This window comes from Chelonoidis abingdonii, chromosome 9 (assembly GCF_003597395.2).
Source record: "Chelonoidis abingdonii isolate Lonesome George chromosome 9, CheloAbing_2.0, whole genome shotgun sequence".
Lineage (NCBI taxonomy): Eukaryota > Metazoa > Chordata > Testudines > Testudinidae > Chelonoidis > Chelonoidis abingdonii.
Window position 1 is genome coordinate 10,914,737 of NC_133777.1, and position 21,803 is coordinate 10,936,539.

General features: G+C 45.9%; 1 protein-coding gene and 1 long non-coding RNA gene across 5 annotated transcripts in view; one reads left to right on the plus strand and one right to left on the minus strand.

Annotated features, from left to right (window-relative positions):
* The first annotated feature begins 67 nt into the window (after positions 1-67).
* Positions 68-20,827, plus strand: LOC116832948 (uncharacterized). Its single transcript, XR_004375561.2, has 3 exons — positions 68-220; positions 11,793-11,909; positions 20,607-20,827. It is a non-coding gene; the product is annotated as an uncharacterized LOC116832948 (long non-coding RNA).
* LOC116832940 (kinesin-like protein KIF19) overlaps positions 2,330-21,803 on the minus strand; it is a 34,464-nt gene continuing 14,990 nt past the window's right edge. Inside the window, exons 6-20 of one of the 4 annotated variants that reach the window (XM_075069181.1) lie at positions 20,613-20,738; positions 19,319-19,513; positions 17,216-17,371; positions 16,365-16,487; positions 15,605-15,758; positions 14,207-14,381; positions 11,937-12,129; positions 10,656-10,926; positions 10,307-10,428; positions 8,886-9,022; positions 7,379-7,484; positions 5,890-6,348; positions 5,308-5,473; positions 4,403-4,543; positions 2,330-3,821 (exon numbers count right to left, since the gene is read on the minus strand). In XM_075069181.1, the coding sequence (XP_074925282.1) occupies positions 3,745-3,821; positions 4,403-4,543; positions 5,308-5,473; positions 5,890-6,348; positions 7,379-7,484; positions 8,886-9,022; positions 10,307-10,428; positions 10,656-10,926; positions 11,937-12,129; positions 14,207-14,381; positions 15,605-15,758; positions 16,365-16,487; positions 17,216-17,371; positions 19,319-19,513; positions 20,613-20,738 (2,601 nt within the window). In that variant the 3' untranslated portion in view covers positions 2,330-3,744. The remainder of the gene's footprint in view (positions 3,822-4,402; positions 4,544-5,307; positions 5,474-5,889; positions 6,349-7,378; positions 7,485-8,885; positions 9,023-10,306; positions 10,429-10,655; positions 10,927-11,936; positions 12,130-14,206; positions 14,382-15,604; positions 15,759-16,364; positions 16,488-17,215; positions 17,372-19,318; positions 19,514-20,612; positions 20,739-21,803) is intronic. The other 3 variants (XM_032794095.2, XM_075069180.1, XM_032794093.2) reach the window with 3 other exon arrangements.

The following is a 21,803-nucleotide window of genomic DNA, read 5'->3' on the forward strand; positions in this document are numbered from 1 at the left end:
CTCCCCCCCAGCCCCGCGCCGGCCGCTCGCTCCCGCGGAGACCCGGCCCCTCGCTCGCCGGGGGCCGTTGCACTGCGGGGCTGGAGCGGAGCCCGGGCGCGCAGATCCTGCTCGGCTCCCCCCGCCGGTGCCGGGAGCCCCGAGAGAGGTTCGGCCCCAGCCCCGGGCTGTCAGGGCGCCCGCCCGCCAGCGGGACCGGTCCCCGTGGCCGCTCCGGCGGGTAAGAGTCAGGGCGCGCCGCAGGGGTGAGCTCTTCCCGGGCATCCGCGTGTTCACACCTGGGTTCAGATTCTGCAGCTGGATGGAAGTTGCAAGAGCTGCCGCGCCCCCTTCTCCCGCCACAGCGGCACTGCTTGCAGGGGACCCTGGGGATCCAATCCACGGGGAGCAACACGGTGGGGGCGAGGGAGGACTGACTTCTAGTCCCCACTCTGCCACTGACCTGCTATTCATCCGTGGTCAAGCTGCTTAACTTCCATGGCTCAGTTTCCCTGTTTGTAAGGTCTGGGCAGTACCAGCCTCTGTAAAACACCTCGAGGCTCATGTGAAAGGCATGCTATAAATGCGGAGTATGGATCCAGGCAGAAGGGTCCAGAGTATTTGGAGTTCATTCTTCCAGGCTGAATGGCCTCTCTGTTCAGTCTCATTCACTGAGTGATCTATTCATACTCCCTTAAAGCAACTCTGTGCCAAGTCCCTCACCCCTGCATTGCCTACTGGGACAGCTCTGCTCCCTTCTCTGGGACTTTTCCATGTCTCTTTCAGGGTGCAAATATTTCCTAAAGGAACTAAATTGTTTATCCCTGTGGGTGGCTCTCTCTCATATATTCATTTGCATCCTAATAGCAAACAAAACTTTCCCCTCTGCACTGGACTGGAGTCAGCAGGACAGTTTGTACCTTGCATCTGAGCTGAAGGGCTGTCAGTTAAGCAGCAATGGCAACCCTACAAAAATGCTATACAACTTCCCCTCTGTAAACCAGGCCAGAGACTGAGGGATTATAGTTGGCATCAGATTAGAAGGCAGTTTCCATGAATATGATCTGTTGCTTGTGGCTTAGGTGCCAATAGCAACAGGTACTCAAAATAATTTGTGGAAAATGGGAAGCCAAGGATTGCTCACATTCTCCTCTCAAGCAGACGAAGCTAGACGAATATGGGTATAACAATTAAAAAAGAATCTTAGCTCTCTTAAAAGATGTATGGGAAACCCACTGCACTGTAAAACTATATTCCAATCAGTTACTGGTAGTAGGAAAACTTGTTAGTAGTTGTATTAACCTAAAAATCATTGTTGAATTGGTTATTGATTTTGTAACCATCTTGAAGGAGAAAAAATAATTTAGGCAAGTTTATTTTGTGCAAATATTTAGTTGTGTGGATTGTGGAATGCCAGGTGCCTAGAGATGAACTGACAGGAAAGACCAGTCGTGTAGCAGGGCCTCTTTCTGTTGCAGGCTGGTGCTTTGGTTCGGTGCTTTGGGGGAGAGAGGCCACTTCGAAGTGACCTGCTCGGAGGTAGACATCTCCGCTGTGCAAATTTGTGTGGTGAGACCTGTGATCTCTACCTGCTGCACCTCCTGTGAAGATGAAGGCAGCTACAGGCTATCCCATTTGTGCAAATTTGGTGCAGCCCTTGGGCTTCCAACAAGTTGTCAATTATGTGAACTTTAGATGGGCAAAGTTTGAGCTCCCCTAATTTAACACACCTAAAACTTATCACACAAAAGGCCCAGAGGAGTTTAAATTCTTGTCTCTTTCCTCACATGTAAAAGGCAAGAACAGGAGAGTCCGTCATTCCAGGTCAGAGGCAATGTCCTTCATCTGCGTTCTGAAATTAGTACCCTCTCTCTCCCCTATGAAACAGACACTCAGCTTTAAGAGATGGGAGACCGACTCTTTGGAGTGCAGAGCAGCAACACTGAGTTACTGACTTCAAGTGTCTGAGGTCTTCTTTCTCAAATCTCTACATTCATATTTTTTTAACTTGCGGATTTTAAATATAGGAAAATGATTAAAAAACATTGCATACAATGGCTCCGATTCATCTTCAGCTGGGTGGTGTTCCTGGAAAATTAACATCAGGTTCCATTTGTTTCCAAATGCAAAACCTCCAGTCTGAGTTATGTCCACAAACCAGTGCCTTAGTGTCAGGATTCAAAGTAGCAGCCTGGGAGGGGAATAGGATCTAGTTTCTGAACACTGACTTTTCAGAGTGAATCAGCCCAAAGGTATTTAGCAGAGATGTACACATTTGGAACACATTCATGGTATTCCATCACACTAAGTTTCTTGCTCTCATCTGGTTCACATGGTGTCCTGTAAATAGAAGACTGGCTCAAGGCCTGCTGGACTGGGTTTATTTTCACATGGTCTGTGCTTATTTTATCTAGGTGTGCTTTTTATTTCTTTGCAAGTTCTCCTGGCTCCTCTTGTTTACAGTGTGACTCATCAGGCTTTCTGCTATTTAGCAGAACTCAAAGAGGAGTGTCCATCAGCCCTTATTACATTCTACTGAAATAGTGAATAATTCATAATACATACTTTGCACTTGTATTGCATTCCATTCAAGGATCTCAAATCAAGCCTCCCAATCCAAGGTGAAGTAGTGGATTATTACTGTCCCTAGTGGACAGATGTGGAAACAGAGGGCCAGAGTGGTTAAGTGACATGCCTAAGGTTGCACAGTAAATTAGTGGCCAAATTGGGGATAGTATCTAAGCATCCTGACTCCACTGTCCTGTGCTTTAGCTGCACAAAGACCCTTCATAATTTACGCCCCCCTTGAAACTGAATGAAGTCATAAAGATGACATTTCCTTACATGCTTGCACTGACTACCAAGCAGGTGGCAAAGTGGGTGTGGAGAGAAGCTATTCATATTGGGGAAATAAAGACAACATTTATTCAATGGAATGGCCACCCCTGTGCCACTTTATTTGCAACGTGCTGCAAATAACAGGGCCAAGAAAGGAAAATGGTAAGTCTAGTATTGATTTACAAAATGCATGTCCCTACAAGAAACCAGGGGGAGAACTGCTGGAAAGTGGGGGTTGGTTTTTAAGAAGAAAAACACATTGCCTTTGTTCACCTCCAACCCAGTTCATAACAAAGTCTCTGCCAGCCACCAAACCTCTTTTTCACGCTCCTGTCAGATCTGAAATGCTCTGCACATGGCCAAGCGCTTAGAACGGCACTGGTTTCTCCCACTGCCAAACATCTGCTCGGCTGAGCAGCATTCCAGATAGGCTTCACCTTTTCCAGCTCCAAGACAATGTGTATAAACCTCTGAGAAAGGGGCAGGGGATACTTCAGAAGAGTCTGCAATTTCTTTTGATAATTAAATAGCCTCCCACACACCCCCACGTGTGGGAGGTTTCCACAGAAAAGAGAGGATGTGCTGCATGCAGAATCCCTCATGGTGGATTCCATACTGCTGTCTCCTGGACTAAGAGTGCTGATGGACAAATGGGGTTCCCTTTTCTTTTGCATGTTATTAACAAAAGAACCCACAGTTCATCTTAAAGGAAACTAACAGCTGGAGCACAGTGCAAAAAAAACCAACACAAACCTGTAGAGAGGCTGTGGGGGAAGCACCAATGTAGTGTGCACACCTCCCCTTCCACTTCCCAGCCTCAGAGCATACTGCTTAAAATGCATCTTAAGAAAAAGCCTCCCTACTTTTTAGTACCCCTGTAGTCCTGGTCCCTCGGGAACAGATGGAATCTTGCTCTCCCTGGTGATTTTATTTTGACCTCGGCAGGTTCTTGAAGCTTGTGATCGGTTGGTTCTTCAGCTGGTTGCTGGCACCATCTGTGGGCCCTATGTGCGAAGGAAGATTGAGATGTTTTTTATCATCATATTACAGGAGAAGTGTCTTGCCTCAGTCAGCGTCCCAGAGTAAAGGAAGCACTAAGCCTCGATCCTTACTGATCGGCACAAGGCACTCTCAGAATTGGTGAGAGCTGGAAAGAGATACAGGTAGTTTTGGGGCCAGAAGGAAAGCCAGCTTTTCATTCATTCCTTAAGCGCTTGAGACAATCTTAGTGCAAAGCATTAAATAGCAGGAGCACATTCTCATACAGCTAGTTCATATTACTGCAGTGCTTCCTACATGGATCAGACGGGGATTGTGAACACGTCTGGAAATGTTCTCCTCTCCCCGCAAAGGAGTTAGTTTTGGCCAAAGGGGAGGAGAAATGTAACTGAGATGTTTGGAATGTTGTGAGTTATCTGCTGAAGCATGTGGCGTAAAAGTTTGGCTGTAAGAGACATACCCACAGGATTGTGTTTCCAAGCATGCAGCTTGTGTGGCACCTACAATGCATTCAGCTAGGCCTACTACAGAGCAAGCGTCATAAGGAAATATTTAATAGCGGAATATTGATGTCTTCCATACTGACCTTTGACCCGCTTTTGTAGGACCTGGCCTCTGGTCTGACTTGCATTGCTCTGCTGAACGGTGCTTGGGGGAGTGTTGCTTATTTCCATCACCTGTAATGGATTTTCTTCTTGATAGCATGAGAGAGAGACAGAGACCTTTACTAGAAACAGTGGGAAAGGAACACAGCTTGTGTAGCAAGCAATGATCATTCAGCATAGAATTCACTAATGGACCAGCTGAAATAAATGAAAGGGCTGCAAATGAAATGTTAACAGTATCTTTGGGAAACAGAGTTAAAAAGGAAAGAATTTAACAGTGGTGGAAGGGACCAGGGTGGGGATTGAAACTTTCAAAGTCTCCACAGGGATCTGAATGCCTTACTCCAGTTAGAATTTAATGGAAATTGGGCATCCAGTTCCCCTAACCAGCTTTGAAAATCTCACCCTGAAGTCCTCTGTGTTCAGCCACAGATTGGGTGTAGCAGTCCGAGCACAATGTGCCTCAAGCCTGACCTGGACTGGCTAGCCCTTTGGCTGTGAGATGGTTATACAACAGGCTTATTCAGTCTTTGGCCTCTGCTGAAGATGCCGAAATGGAGGCCAGCCAGTTCCAGTTGTGGACACCTGTCTGCTGGGCACTGGTCAGAAACCAATAACTTGTTTCATATACGACACTGAACAGAAGTGAGGTGATAACTTTTGGTCACTACGGTATAGGGACATATTTGAGCCAGCCACTTCCAGAGGAAATGCTTCCGAAACAAGCCATCAAGGTTACCTGAAACACAGTTTTTGTGCGTTAAGTATAAGGTTCCTTAGATAAGTTCATTTTCAGCATAAACCTCTGCTGTGACTTGTTTCTCAGAGACTAATCCACGTGTTGCAGCCATACAGATGGAGTCACATCAGGAACCTTGAGTCCTACCTGTATGGTGACTGATGGGGAATTTGACCTTTATGGCGGCAGGAGTGGCATGGGATAAATTGCTCATGATCTTCAACGGCTGGAAAAGTTTAGCTTGGGGCAGCTGGTCCTCAGAAAGATTGTCCGTATTGTGGCTCGAGGGAGTCCGATGCTTTGCTTTCGAGATCTGAAAGACACCAACAAGGATGCTGTTGACTTAAACCTTTCAGGAGGTTCTATTCTCTGACCATGGGCCACATTACACCAAAATAGGTTCCCTCACTCCCTTGTCAGTCTCTTTGGCTCAGGCTGCCCTTTAGGAAGGGGACAGAAGTGGTGTTGGGAATGTGTGACGTGTCAGCGTGAGTTATTTAAAACATGATGTGTGTTATAGCTCAGTGCTCCCTCCATCCTTGGACATAGCTTTATCCTCTGGCACTACTGTATGTGGCCTGTTTCCCCACCCACCTCTGTCTGCTGCTGCACCTATCCCCAATGGCTCCTTTCACTACTGCCTCGAAAACCACCTCTGCGAAGTCCTCCACCAGGTCGCTACCTCCTGATCTACCCATCCCCTCTGAAGGAAACATACAATGTGTCTACCTTTTGTGAGGATGATTCAAGGGAATGAGATCTTTTCTTCCTGGCTTTCCTCTCAACTGATTCCTCTCGTTCTTGATCCTTCTTCAGTTCTCTCCTGGCTGTGTAGTGCAGCTGCTCCTTTCTCTGAGACTCTGCTGAGAGGCTCTCAGTACTCACAGCGTCTTTCACGTGAGGCTCTGGAGTGAAGCTGGACTGCAGATATTTCGGCTCCAATATATCCTCCTCAAAGAAATGCCCCGAGATGAGTTCACTCCCATGGTCTCTATGTTGGGCTCTGGAACGCCGACTGGCTGCAATGCGGGAGATGCTTTTGGTGCTAACAGCAATCTCCGTCAGGGTCTCCAGACTCAGTGGGGCAAGAGCAATCTCTGCAGCTGACTTTCTCCTGTTTAAGTCCAGAGAGGTGGGGGAATATAGCTTGGAGGTCATCTTTCCTACAGTAACGCCAGTTGGTTTCTGCTAAAAATCAAAGCCATGGAATCAGACAACTCAGGATTTGCTTTTTACTTAACACTTAAGGCGTTTTTCATCTTCCAAGCATGTTAGAAACATTAATCAATCACTACCACACTCTAGACAAGATGGTAGATGTCAGTTTATCCATTTTTGCAGACAGGGAAACTGAGGTAGAGAGAGTAAGGGAAATACTCAACGTTACAAAAGGAGTCAGCCTTGGAATTAGAACCAGGAGTAACTGCCTCTTGGTCCTATGCTCAGACATTAGGCCATGTCATAGTCTCTCCCAAAGTGTCCACAAATTAGCCACAAAGGAATCATATGTGATTAGATTCTTAAAAGAATTTTACAAAGGCATCATTACATGAGATGGCACCAGAAAGTACCAAAATCCATCCAGCTTCAGCTTTTGTGGGGAACAAGCAACATTCCTGGGGTGAGTATTGCAACGTGTCATCAACACAAATGTCAGAGAAGTTTGACACCGGAGCAAGAGTCACTTCATCATCTTCCTCCCTCCAGACAGACACGGTACAAATATTACTTTGTGCCTTTGATGCGCTGAGTAGAAAATACATTGGTCTAGGGGAACTGGCTATTGATCTAGAGGCATCTGTCATATCAATTCCATGTCCCAAAATTGATGTTGTATCTATCAAGGTATTTATATGACTCTCATCGCAGGAGTAACTGAGCATCCCACGAACATTCATTTATCCTTCCCACCTGTGTGGTAGGGATTACTACTGTCCCTGTTGTACAGATAGACAACTGAGGCATGTAGAGAGCAGGTGATTTGCCTAGAGATCAGGTGATTTGCCTAAGTCTATCGTGGAGGTGGGTGTAGAACCCATGGCACTTGAATCCCTGCCTGTGCCTTATTCCTTATCTTCCTCATCTAGAAAACTAGTCTTGGACTCCTCACTGCATCATACAACTTGCAGCCATGACTGCTCCGTGCACCCTGCTCTTGCCAGAGGAAAGTGCTCTCTGTGGTAGCTAGACCTTGAACTCTGTGCCTGTCAGTACTGACCTGGTGCAGTGGGGTTCTTGGCAAGCGAAAGAAAGTAGGGCTGAGATGGGTATCTGAATTCCCCAGTTTCCTAGCAGGTGTTGTTTTAGATGATCTGTAGCTGTCACTGTGAAAAACACACATGGAGGCGTGAATAGATTGAATTACATGTACAAGAGCCAGACACTGGGCCCTTTAGAGGGAGAAGGGAAAGCTAGTCAGCTCTTCTGGAGTGTTTGGAGACACCTGTTTGGATGAACTCCTCCAAAATGTAGGGGAAACCAGGACTGATTTAAAAGCAGGGGTGGGGAGGGAAGATCGAGGGTGGAAAGAGAACTTCAGAACTCAGGGAAACAGAGAGAGGACCCTGACCCCACTTAAAAGAGCTTCATTAACATACATTGGTTAAACTCTTTCACACTGATTGGTTTAGAATCGAAGTCCACCCCACCCCACCCCATCCACTCACTCCTTGGAGAAAATTTTAAAACACAGAGCTACCTACCAATTGCAGAATACAATAGGGACTTCTTTGCTATTGGCTCCCTTTTCTGGGGATTCCTTTAACATGGTCACTTGTTTGGGGATCTGGCCTCTAAGAACCAAGTCTGGCTTGGGACTCACATTAGAGCGACTTTGGGGGGCTCTGCATCATTGGGCAACGTTCACCTTAGTAGGTATGTTACTACATCTTGGTTTCCCTTTTCCTCTCCCCTGCCCAGCCCCCATAAAAAGCTCAATGCAAGCAGCTGGCTGTTCATACTGTCTGTCAAGTCACCTCTCACTCCTGTTTTATTCTGTCATTGGTTTGATCTCCGCATAATAAATTGCAATTTTATATTTTCCATGTCAGACGATACCTGCCTGGGCCTGATCCTGCTCATACTGAAATCAATAGGGGTTTTGCCACTTAGTTCAATGGGATCAGAATTAGGCCCTTCATGGAACATCTGTGTTATCGAACCTGTGAAGGACTAAATTGGACAGGATGTGCGCAGAGGTTTCCGAAAGGCTACAAGATTTTTCACCTCTGTGCTTAGCAAATGCCATGTTCGGAAAGTCCACGACTAGGCAGGACATGAGAAGACTGCAGAGTTCAAACCAATACCAAACCCCTGTGGCACATGAGATTCACATCCCTAATTCACATGCATCCGACGAAGTGGGTATTCACCCACGATAGCTCATGCTCCAATACGTCTGTTAGTCTATAAGGTGCCACAGGACTCTGCTGCTTTTACATCCCTAGTTATGTGTGGCAGACAGATATTTGTTTCAGCCTACCGATAACAGCAGATAGTTGGTGCTTTAGCCACATTCAAAATATAACCTCAGTCTCTACACCAGCCACACACAATCCAACTCAGAAAAGATAAGGGGCAAGTTCCATAGTATAAAATGACAGTGCCAACAGACCTCTAGCCATAGCAGCATAGGTAGCACTCTGAAATTAACTGCTGAGCTGCAAGGCCCGGGAGAATGGGGCTGATGATTGGCACCTGGACAGAACAGATGGAAATGCATTCACCTGTCTGACTCCAAGACAATAGACGGAAGCTCAAACTTTGCTCCAGAAGGAAGACTCTTCCTGTTGCCAGACAGCCCTTTTCTGGCCTCTTCTTTGTTTAGGTCCAGCTGCTGAGCTATATTCAGAGCAGAGCCACCCTGGGGTCACAGAAGAAAAGGGAGGTTGGTGAGACTGTAGGCAGACACAGCATAGATTTTCTTCAGTACAAATCCCTCTTCACTCAGTCGGCTTCTTTACACACAGATCTCCTAATGCAATAGCCACCTGCCCTCTCTCTTGAATCTCTCATTACAACTTGATTTTATTTTCAGTTTGAGACATAGCTTTGGCCTGGCACTGAAGGAGCGAAGAGAAAAATCTGAAAGCAAGGGGCACGTAAGAGGATTTCCCCACTTCATCTGCATCTGTAAACCCTCCAGCCCACAAACCTAATGGGCTTTGTTTGGCTCAAAAGGCACCAATCCACAGCACAGCACAGCTTCCTACACATGCCCACTTACTGTTGGAGCCTTTGCAACAGATCTAGCCTACTAATCAAATGCAAGGAAGTTGGCTGATGAAGCATGTGTGGTTTCCTTCAGGATTCAAAGCCACAACCTGCCATCACCCATCAACATTAAAGAGAGTGTCTGGAATAATTTTGGTTTCTGTATATCAACATGACTGACAGCAAGTTTATTATTCTGAGTGAAAACCAATTCTGTGTCAGGCTTATTAGAGACAAGTCATAATAAAAGTGAGGAGCTGCCACTGGGGAGTCCCACCTGTTATTACAAGACATTAAGGAGTTGTCAGTAAAATATCACCATCGCAAGAAATACTCACTAAATTTGCAAAATGAGCAGAGACTGGCAATGTCTTCCCTTTTCCTTCTGACCAGGAGTTCCTAGTGTTTGAATGCTGGCTGTGTTTTAGGCCACAAGGACGCCTTTAGAGGTGATGGACACCTTTGGTTATCGGGGAAGCAGGTTTACCCACAGTAACCTTGGTTCTCCAAATGTATTGTCTCCACAGAGCTCCGCTCTAGGAACTGACTGCCTGGCCACAGAATCTTCTGAGTCGTAGTTGTCAGTGAAGGGGGGCATACATATCCCTCAAACCCAACATGATAGAGACTGAGGGGAATACCCTGCCCCTTCCAGCTGTCTCTTGGTTCTCTACCTCCAGAAGGCCTAGGCCTTAAGCTCTGAGACAAACAAGAGTGTAGAGCCACTCAATAACAAGAGTATCTCCACTTAAGTAACACCTGAACACTAGCCATTCCTTAGGAAGTGGGCTGAAGAGGACCATCTGCTGAATGGTGACTGATCTATTATTTTCCCCAAATCAGCATGCGATGTGCTATTCAGGCTCCAATCCAGAAAAGCCCTTTAGCTTGGCACTGAATGGAATTCGCTGAGCTGGGTTCAGCTCTGCCTTACCCTCAGCGTGCTGGACATTACAGAGTGAAGCAGGAGCAGGCGGGTCAGGGTCCCCTCCTCTAGTTCACGGCAGTGCAGTTGATACAGCGTCCCCAGCATCTCTGGGACAGGGATGTCATGGCCTGGAGTGTAGGGGTGGGAAGGGAGAATGTTAGGAATCACAGCAGAAGGAACAGCTGGCTTGATTTTTCAAAGGTGCTGAGCGCCCACCGCTTACGTGAAAGCCAAGGGAGGACAGTGCAGAATTTGGCCCCTGAGCAGGAAGGCCTCTAGATGGAATTATTTTTAATATTCCCCATTTGTCATCAGCTGCTCTCACTCCAGAGCAGGAGTGGTGCTGGAATTTTACCTTTGATCAGCATTTGCTGCTGCTGAATGATTTCCTCGCAGAGCAGTCCGTGCTGCTGCTGCCGCTGGATGACAAAATCCTTTTGGCACAGCAAATTCTCCTTGTACAAGACATTTGCCTGCAACTCCGTGTTCCCCACCTCCAGCTCATGAGCCTTGCAGAGAAGCCTCAGCACCTCTCGCTGGTCCGCACTGGTGATTTGTTTGGGTAACAGCTTCTCCATCTGGGCGGCTTTTTTCTTGGCATTGGCTAAGCGCTGCTCCAGCTCCGACTGAAAAGGAAAATGAGGTTTTGTGTGCACCAATGGGTCTGCACTGAGGTTTGGTAACATTTATTTATTAAATGCTCAAGATTCAGCTTGGTATCTGATCCGGTCTAGCTATCTGCAGCAAGAGATTATACTTCCCTCTTCCTGGAAATGGGACCTAGGCGCATTTTGTTTAGCAGTGATGGTGAAGATCATACATATTCCGGTATTGCTCACAGTGTGGCTAGGTAATGTCCAAACACACAAGAGGAGACAGTCCCCAGCCTGAAGAATTTACCAATGTGAAATGCTGTTTAAGCATAAAGAATTACTGGAGTACCCTAGAAACACCAGCTAATGAATCCACATAGCACCCCTGTGAAGGAGGTACAGAAACATGATTATCCTCATTTTACAGATGGGGAAAAGGAGATAGAGAGAGTTTGTGACTTGCCCAAGTAAGAACTCAGTGACAGAACTAGGATTAAACTCAATAATTCCTAGCCCCTACCTCCACTCACTATGCATGTTATCCATATTTAAGTTCCTGTAAACACCTCTGCATGACCATCTTAAATACTGGTGTGGTAATTTCCCAAAGCAACACTCCTCAGTGACTCATAACAAATATCCCTCTGCTTCCTAGGGGGAAATACAGGTACAATCTCTTCCCCTTGGTTTTATCATAGTAAGTGCAGCAGTGTCCCAAAAGCCTGTGATATAGAGCCCTCTGAATACTGATACCATATTCTCAACCTCTCAGCTTCAGCCTGCAGACAGGGCTCCCAACATCCATCAGAACTAGGGTTATATGCTGGGTGGCCAAAGGGTACTAGAGGACCTCTGCACAGAGTTGACTGCTCATGTCCATTTTCTGTTTTCTCTTTCAGGTCCTCTAGCATCTACAGTGCTGGCTCTGCCTCCATGTGATGGCCCACTATGCTGCTGACATCACAGCCACCCTGGGACTCCAGCTGGAGCATGGAACCAGGCTACGGAGAGGTCAGGTAAGTGCTTTATGCTTGCTCTCTCACCTTTAATGTTGCTGTTTTTCGCAGCTCTGCCAACAGCAGGTTGATCTCCTCTCTTGCTACAGTGACTTCATGAGGTTCAGGGGAACTTGCCCCCTCTACTTCTCTGTCTGCCTCCTCCATGTTTTCATCTTCCTTTCCTTTCACCAGCTTGTTATAACACTTCCGAGCATGCTGAGTCTTCTCTCGTTCCCAGCTGCCAGCAAAAATACAAGAGTCAAAACTACTACGGGTCCAGCAACTGTCACTCAAACACTAGTTAGCCAGTGACCCAATGGCATATTTGCCAGTCTTCTGGTGCTTTCCCCATTTCTGCTGGCATGGCAACAACTGAACTAACTACACTAAGCCTGACAGCACCATGGTCAAGAACATCACGTATAGTAGCCTGCAAACAACCTCCTAGTTTCTGAGGTGGATATAAAGAGAGTCTCCAGTGAGATGTTTAAACAACAAAGGGAGCGCTGCCTCTGCCATCACTACAAGTTGCTGTAGCAGCAGCTGCATAGAGATATTTACTGGATGTACGTAATCTAATGGAGATTGTTTTTCTGAAACTTACCTGAATTTTATAGTGCTATAAAAATGTACAGAAGTGTTGAATAGACTGACATATAGCAAATAAGCACCATACTCAGAACTTACCACAACTCATAGTTTGTCCAGTAGCAAGGACTGATTTAGCTCTATTTACAATGGGAACATGCACAGCTACAGTATGGGAAGGTGGAGAGAACACAGCAAAAGAACAGGGCGAGATACCCCAGAGTTGAGGATATTAAGGCCAACAATCCAGGTTTGCCATGATGAGATAACATAGATTTAAATGAAAATTCAAGTCCAGGATAGTGATCAGACAAAGGGTTTTTTGGTTTGTTTTTTTTGGTGGGGAATCTACCATTTTTACTCTCAGTTTTGGCTCTAAACTTTATGCTGGAGAAAACTGGCAGAACTACCTGCTCAGGGAGTATCATTACTTTGTATCAATGATACCTTTGACCACAAGCAGCCTCTATGAACGAAGAACTAGTCTAACTCCTCGCTTACATTTCACAATGGCAGCTAAAAGCCACAGAGCTTCCCATGCTGGAGATCCAGTCCCTTTGGAAAGATACCATCTTATGTTTCTACATATTGATGTTGCAACTGTAACTGATAACTGCAGTGTGTTGAAACCGGACCTGAACTATGCTATCTCACTCCCCTCAGAAGCGCTAGGAGGGATCTGGTGCTTGTGTCCAGATGGCAGAATCTTCCTCCTATCATAGTGCAGCACGCTATTAAATCACTATGCCTCTATTAGGTTATTCTGCTTGGTGGGCTGAGACTTTCCTGCCTCAAGACCATGTTGAACTACCGTGGATGTTTTATCCCTTTTATCTGGAAAAGTCTTGTTTCCAAACAAACTCAGATACAGATTTATACGTTTTTAAAGGAGTCTCTTCCCCCTGCAGAGCCCTGAAATAGTGAAAGCCACCAAATTCTTGCTCTGCAGAACCCCCTCCCCACCCTGGGGAATGAACACAGGCAGGATATAAAGGGAACAATTGACTTCTTGCAGGATAAGAGGCATTGTTTACAGGCTCCATCTGTAACAACCCAGTCCTGCAGTAGGAATTGAGGGCACTTTGCTGGAGATGCTCATGTCTGTGCATAATCAGGCTTGAAGGTCGTTCTCGCCTTGTTAGTTCAATCTCTCTTGTGCACAGACTTCCTCTAACCACTAGTGCAATTGCCAAAGGGACAGTCATGTGTGCTGTTCTGTATGCATATGTATGAAACTGGTATGTGGCATGTGGTGAACCAAAAAAACAGATCTGCAACACTGTTTCTTACTCAAAACGTAGGCTACGTCTGCACTGCAACTGGGAGGCAGGATTGCAGCACATGTAGACATCCCTGAGCTAGCTTTGATTGAGCTAGCTCACTACAAATAGCAGTGTAGCTTTGGTGGCATGGATGGTGGCACAGGCTGCCTGCCTGAGTATGTCCCCAGGGTCCCAAGCCAGACTGTACTCAGGTGGCTAACTTTTATTGCCAGCAGTGCACTTGTATTTTTAGCAAGCTAGATCCATCCAAGCTAGCTTGGGTACGCTTGCACCTGCTGTAGTCACCCCTCCTGATTGCTGCGTAGACACACTCTGTGTGCCTTCTTTGGCAGGGAGCTGCAGCTATGTTACATTAGAGTTTCTCATATTAGAGATCTCATAGGGATCTGCATATTAACTTTGTGCTCATCAGTAAGAACCCAGCTATGCAGTGGTCGTACTCACTCGGCAATCGTTAGCAAATGCCTGGAGGTATCAATGTGTAGCTCAATGTTGGTGTTCTCCAGCTCCATGAGGCTGCGGCGCATCTCCATTTGCTCCTTGAAAGCCCCTATCAGCTGCTCCCGTAACTTGTTCATCTCTTGCTGGCTGTACGCCTCCAAATCCTGATGTGCCTCCACTGGGGGAGAAAACAACATCTCTTCTGTTTCCAATCTGCCAGCATCTCAGAACAACCCCCTGGGACCGCTAAGGCCCAGAAGAGATTCCTTTGGGGGTTATCACCCATTCCATGTGTTGTAAGGCATGGCTGATACGAACCTTTGTTATTCGGGACTCCAGTGGGTCAGTGGTAGCATTGTACTTTGAAGCCAATGGGACTATTAACTTTCAACATGTACTTCAGTGCTATGTTGTATCATGGCCACTTCGCCCAAAATAGTTTTCATCGGTGCTGCTTGGAAGGGAGTGGTGAGAAGAAGCCTGCATTGCAGGGGCACTTACCTCACTCTCAGGGAGGGAAAATCAGAATCTGCTGCATTGTTTTCCCCTTCCTTGTTACCTGGGAGCTGTTTTCTCTGAAAATGGTCCAGAGTATTTTTGGCTGAGATCCACTAGCCTTTGGGGGAAAGGGGGCTTGTCTATCAGACACCTTTACTATTTTCTGTTATTGGAAGGAACATTCCCCACCGTGAGATCAATTGAAAAATTACTCTGAAAACAAAAGTACTCCAGGAACTGAAACAAAGCTCTCTGGCCTGACACAGTTAGTATCAGAGCCTGGAGCTGTGTGGGCAGCAAAATAATAATTACATGATATCATTTCCCCTTATATGTAGGCTGTTATCACGGGATCTCAAAGCACTTTTCAAAGGCAGATAAACCTCATTTTCCAGTTGAGGAAATTGAGGCACAGAGAGGCTAAGTGTCTGCCCAGAGTCACACAGCAAGTCAGTAGTAAAGATTGGAATGGAATCCAGGTTTCCTGAGTGCTAGCTCTCTGCTCGGACCACTAGACATTGCTGCCTTTTCCACCTTTTTAAAAGCACCATATAAATGTAAATGTATGCAGCTCTGTAAATGTAAAAATTGGACAAGGGAAAAGACTTGAAAAACCCTCTGTAAAAGAGACAAAGAGAACTCAGATGTGATAAAGGGACACTAGAGGGGAGAGTCTGATGAACTCATACTATCATAAGTGTATTAAAAAAAAAGGTTTGCTACAAATATATGATCAGCATCTGGAAAAGCTAGAGCCTGTCTACAGGAAAGCCTTTAAAGGACACGTGAAAGGGACACTATGGAGAGTGTATGATAATCACTCTCATCAACAAGATGATTACGAAGAGGCACAACAGACAGAAATGGAACCTTGACAAGACCAGCATCTGCTCCCAGCTCTACCTTGTACATCCCTGAGGCCAGAGCTGACTGCACTCTTCTCCTTTTCCTGATTTTCAATCTTTGCCTTCAGACCCTCAATCTCCCTGCGTAGATCTGAAATGATGCTGGTGTACTGTGCAATGTGATAGGAGACATTCAGCAGGTTGCGTTTTACCTGGTGGATGAGAACACACATGGTCATTAATCCCACAGCCTGCTTTGTCACTTCGGGGCGGTGAGAGGGATTAAGTAACCCTCATTCTATGGGATAATTGTTTGCAGATTGTTATCTATCTACCTTCAACGCGCAGGCCTTTCCTTCTGCCACACTCATCAGCCTTCCATTTTCTCTGTCTCCATTCACTCCTTTCTGCTGTCCTCTCAGCCATTATGGTATCTGTCCCCTTCTTCTTGCCATGCGCATTGCTGTCTTCCTTCCACCACACCCTGTACACTGTACGTTGTCCTCTCCCTTTCCATTACAATGGCTTCCCCATCCTTTCGCCATGTTACTAACTCCTCACCTCATTGTAAGGCCTTCTCCCCACTATTTTCTTCTGTGTTCTTCACCTTCAACCAGGCGGCCTTTGTTCTCTCTCCCATCAAGCCTTCCAACGTGCATGCTGTGCAAACCACTTGCCCTTTCTCTCCCCTGCCATACACTGTATCCTCCTTTCCCAGCTCGGTATGTTTATCCTCCTTTCCCCCCAGCATACCTTCCTTTTCCCGGGGCATGCTTTTAGTCTACCCACTTTAGCTCTTGGATTGCCTGCTTGCTTACCCTTGTCTTGATGTTTTTTGCTCGATAAGCATAGATCAAGGTTGTTCGAGATTCTTCAAAGTAGATGCTGGCAGGACTGATGTGGGCAATCATAACTGTCCTGCTGTTCCCCCCTAATGAGTCCTAAAAGAATGCAACATTTCCACTGTTTAGCTTTAAAAGAATAGAGGCCAGGCGTGTTTGAAGAAACAGGAAACACATACTAAGTGAAAACATACAGACCCTAAAGAAACACTCATTAAGATGCTCATTTAGATTCCAATGGAGGATATCAACTAAAGGCTATAGGAAAAGCTGGTCAAAACATTTTCAACAAACAGCTTTTTTTGATTACCTGGGATTTTTGCTGGAAAATCTCTGTTTCCATCAAAACACCAAAAATGTTTCACATTTTTTATTTTAAAAGTCTACACATTATTTTAAATGTTATTTGTTTGTTTGTTTTCAATATTGTGTGTATGTTTAAATATATTTTTCAACCAGCTATAGCAGTAAGATCAACACGACGTACTTGGGCTGAGATTCATGCCAAAAGCAATGAAAGCACCCTAGGATTCATAAACAAATACACCAAATAGCCATGGTTACTCAAGTCACCGCTGAAGTTCACCATGTTACCAGTAACAGCGCCCTAGCATAGTCCAGGACTTCCAAACCTTGACTTTTTATTTATGTGGTCACAATAAATTACTTTGAAATCCCACACAAGATCCTGGAGTGATTTCCTAAACTTAGGAAGATAAAGGGGTCAGGACATGAGGATCAGCTCTCAAGTGCCATCTGACTTGTGCACCAATACAAGCCAGCAACCCAACATGTCGATTCCCTTCCTAACCAGTTGCATACAGTACCTTCAACAAGCGTGTGAGTTTGCTGTCTCGAAAATTGATATACTGGGCCCGACTTCCTCCCTTCTCACTCAAGGCACTGATGCAGTTCCCCAGAGCTAGCAGCGAGCGGTTGATATGAGCTCCCTCCTTCATTCTCTTGCCTTGGTTCCGAGTCTGCTTGGAGAGGGAGAGAAGTCACTTCAGAAAGGCAGAGTTATACTGTGGGAATGGATTCACCCATGCAACGTTAACATCGGGATCTGCATTTCAAAGCATGAGCTTCTCTCACAAATCTACATGGAAACCAGGACTAGTCAGCTCTGACATAAGTGGGTACAGTATCCATTGAAATCTCACAACAGAACTGAATCTGACCCACGGTCTTCATTAGATGTTTTGCAGTAAACGAAAAATCACCCTCCGATGACTTGTTTTCTGCAATTGGGGTTGCAGAACATAGAAGATCTAACATCTTTCTGTGGAAACATCCTTCCATCCATTCATTATGATACTGGTCTTCTACTGCCAATCACTTCTGTGTATCTCTGTTGACATATTATAATAATGCCTAACTTATATGGCATTTGTCATCAGTAGATCTCAAAGCGCTTTACAAAAGAGGTCAACATCATGCTACCCATTTTACAGATGGGGAAACTAAGGCACAGGGAGGCGAAGTGACTTGTCCAAGGTCACCACTAGGCCAATGGGTGAGCCAGGAATAGAACCCAGCTCTCCTGAGTCCAACCAAGTATAGTGCCCTGACAGCATCCAGCCATCTGCTTATCTCACCCTTCTTATCATTGACCCTCCCACTGATTCGTAAATTCTTCCTTCCACCAAGAGGAGTCCAAGCCATGACCTGGATGCTGCTGGAGTCCTTGGAGTCTTAAGCCAAGGCCCATCACAGCATCATCACACTTTTTCCGGGTGAGGACAAAGCTAACCATTTGTAGATTTTTACTGCTGATTAATTCAAATAGCAACAGATTTATATTAATCTTTCAGGAAGCCACAGGCAAATGCCATGGTGTGTAGTGTGTTGTGTACATCCTGCCAATTGCACAGCTTGTTATACATCTAGTTATTTTCTGTTTTAAAATTTCATGTAGATTTACATGCATGTTTAGTGCAGTCCTTAGGCTCTTGGCAGATTGTCATGGTGGCCTTTAGTACTGCAAAGTGTCAGTACTTTGCTCTCACCACTGATCTGGCCACTTCTCCTTCAGTATCTCCTTCCATCCATCTAAATATCACTTATCCCCATCAAGTGGTAAAGAAGAGTACCAAGAAGTGGCAATCAAAGCCTTCAATTCTCCTGCCTGCTTGTCCACCTCTTTCCCACTCAGTTCCGCATTCAATCAATACATTTTCACTTTCCTTTTGACATCCATCTACCATTCTGAGCCCTTTGCCTAAGAGTCCATCTGTCTTTTCAGACAGACTGCATACCAGTCTTGTGCATCCATCCTTTCTGTCTTACAGCATCTGCCCATGCAGTATCCAACATGTCTAACCTTCCAATAATTCATTGTCTTCTATCCTCTTTTCTATCTTCTCTTCCTTCCTGCAATCCAATGTTCTACGTAGGTTCTATTTATTCTAGCTTCCATCTCTTTGTCCTTCCAGCTACCTACTTATCCATACTCTCTTCATCAATGATACCAATCTACCATTTCTCCTCTTTCCAAAGAGCCGCCACTCTTTTTAGGTATCATTTTCAAATTCTCACATTTTGCAGTGAATCATGCACATTTTGCAGATGAAACATTCTGGCTCTGATCTCCTGCATTTCTTATCTGTATTTCCTCTACGCAATCTATGAAAAAATATTCACAACTGTCTTTGTACGGGCCTACACGTCAACAACACACAAAGGACAATACATTTAGTTTATTCCTGCACTAAAGAATACATGGCCCACATCACCTGAATTAAAATGTTGTAGTCTCACAGTTTTTAAAATGTCAAATACTCATGCAGTAATCTTTTCCAGGAGAGTAAAACATGCTCATGCTCACACACACACACAGAGTGTGTGAGCTCTTTCATATCTACTCATTTCATGACATGCCAAAGAATTAAGACTTGTCTTGTGAAAGGCTGATGAACTACAAGTTATACCTGGGCTGCTCTCTCAGACCCTGCCAAGTCAACCATGAAAAGCCTTCCCACTCGCACTTCCTCATTAATATTCTTCACCCGACTCTTCTGTTTCACTGTGACCTGGAGGACTGCATGTGAGCGGGAAGATGTCTTGTTGGCAGCAGTGGGTTCCTGAGTGCGTTCTTTGTTTCCTTTTGTTAACAGCTGCGTGATCTAAACAATGCAGAAAATTTAAAGATCTTCTCAGGTAATAGCATGACTCTCTCCTTCAATGACAGCCTCCTAGAGGTGTGACAATGAGTAAGCAAACAAGATAAACCATCCTGCATGTTTGCCAGCATTGGACCAAGTTCGTGTCTCACTGAAGTCGATGGGAGTTTTGCCTTTGACCTCACTGGGACCATGACTTGGCTCATTGACTACTAATTGTATAATTATTGGGGTTTCACTTTAGGAGGCTTTACAGTGGGCTGAGATACGTTACCCTGGGATGCACAGGGCCTTGGCATGTTGTCTCACGTTCAACGCAAGGCAACATGGCATGACACAATAGAATACAATAACATGATGCTCCCTACCCTGGTAGCATGGCATAACCTTAGAAAAACTGCAAATCAAAGGTCAGGTTAAAGTCCAAGCATAACCTACCTCACAGTACACATGAGTGAATTATAAAAGCATGTTTCAGTTATCTCCTCTCTACCTACAAACAGTTTTGTTTGATAGGGCTTGTGAACATAGGCCTTGGCTTTCCTGTCCTTCCAGAAAACTGGCAGTCACTTAGGGTATGTCTATACAGCAACGAAACACCCACGACTGGCCTAGGCTAGCTGACTCAGGCTTGTGGGGCTTGGGCTGTTGGGGTTGTTTTATTGCCATGTAGATGTCTGTGCTCAGGCTGGAGCCCGGGCTCTGGGACCCTGCAGGGTATGAGGGTCCCAGAGCTCAGAAGTCTACACAGCAATGGAACAGCCCCACAGCCCGAGCCCTGCCAGCCCGAGTCGGCTGGCATGGGCCAGACCTGGGTTTTTGTTTTCTGTGTAAACATACCCTTAGCCTATTACTGACCCATATAGCCGATCTTGACTGCTTAGCTACGGATTTCATCTTGGTTTCTACTATTCTTGTGCCTGCCTGATTAATCCTTTCTGAGCAACTCACTTCATTAAGTAAGTCCCCATAGGATCCTGTTACATGAGATGGCTTACATCAAGGAAGGCTATGCCAATCTGTAGATGTGAGAGCCTCTTAAAACATCATTATTCTAGCACACTGAACACTTCCCTCCCCCTGGAATTTCTTTCAGATTTACCTCCTGCGCATTTGTAGTGGAGACTTCAGTAATTCCTGCTATCTGGATGCTACCCCTAGCATCCTCTCTGAGGTCTAGGAATCCAGAGGATGGATTCAGGAGGTCACGGATCACTTCGTTATAAATCTGAAGGTGGAAGAGAAAGGTAAAGGAAGTTTGTATGTTTGCACTGCTCTGTCCCTAGGTCAACAATAAGGATGTTGTGCTATTTAAAATATATTGTGCATTACATTGGCTTGGTAGAGAAGAAGAGGAGAGGTAAGCTGAGCCCCACTCCAGTGCATGGCTGATACAGGAGATAACAGAGATAACATGAATGGATGATTGAGGAAATGCCTGTTACTACTGAGAGCTGTCACAGAAATAATGGCAGATATACCACTTCTGCTTTACATTTTTGTTACAGGGAGTCTGAGGCAAAAAGCCATTCATCAACTCCTTTATGTATCTTAAATTATACCCAGGGTGAGTGCAATGTATTTGTCACTGTCCCCGACTGTGAGTCACCAGTAGGGAATGAGCCTGGGATTATCAGCACCAGAAGCGCAGGCTTTTACCACTTAAACCAGAAGCATAATTATTAGCCGGTAAAAGTAGTAGGTTCTTATTCTCTATGTGAGCCAGCCTCTCTGGGGAGGGAGAAATGTCACATTTAGCAGCATGTTATGCATTAGAATAAAAGAAAAAAAAGAAACAAGAATTCTAGACTCAAGGTAGGAGTCACCAGTGGTGATCTCCAGCCAGTTCACACTGGTTCGCAGGAACTGGTTGTTAAATTTAGAAGTCTTTTTAGAACCAGTTGTTCCAGGACAACCAGTTCTAAAGAAGCTTTTAAATTTAACAAAGGCTCGGGCAGCTATCCACCCGGCCCCTGGCCCCAGCTCACCTCCCCCTCTCCCCTGAACGCTCCACCCTCCTTCTCCTCCCCCTCCCCTGCTTCCCGCGAATCAAATGTTCGTGGGAAGCCCAAAACAAGGAGCAGGCAGATAAGCTGGGCGGGGGCTCCAGGGAGGCACAGTGTGCACGGCCCAGTCCGGCTCCCCCTGGCCCTGGCTGAGCGCCCCTGGCTCGGGCTGGTCCCGGCCAAGCGGCGCCGGCCCAGCTCGGGGAGTCGGGCCCCGGAGCGCCAGTCGCGGTCCCAGCGGAGCGGACCTGGTCTGGGCCCCAGGCAGTGTGGTAAGGGGGTAGGGA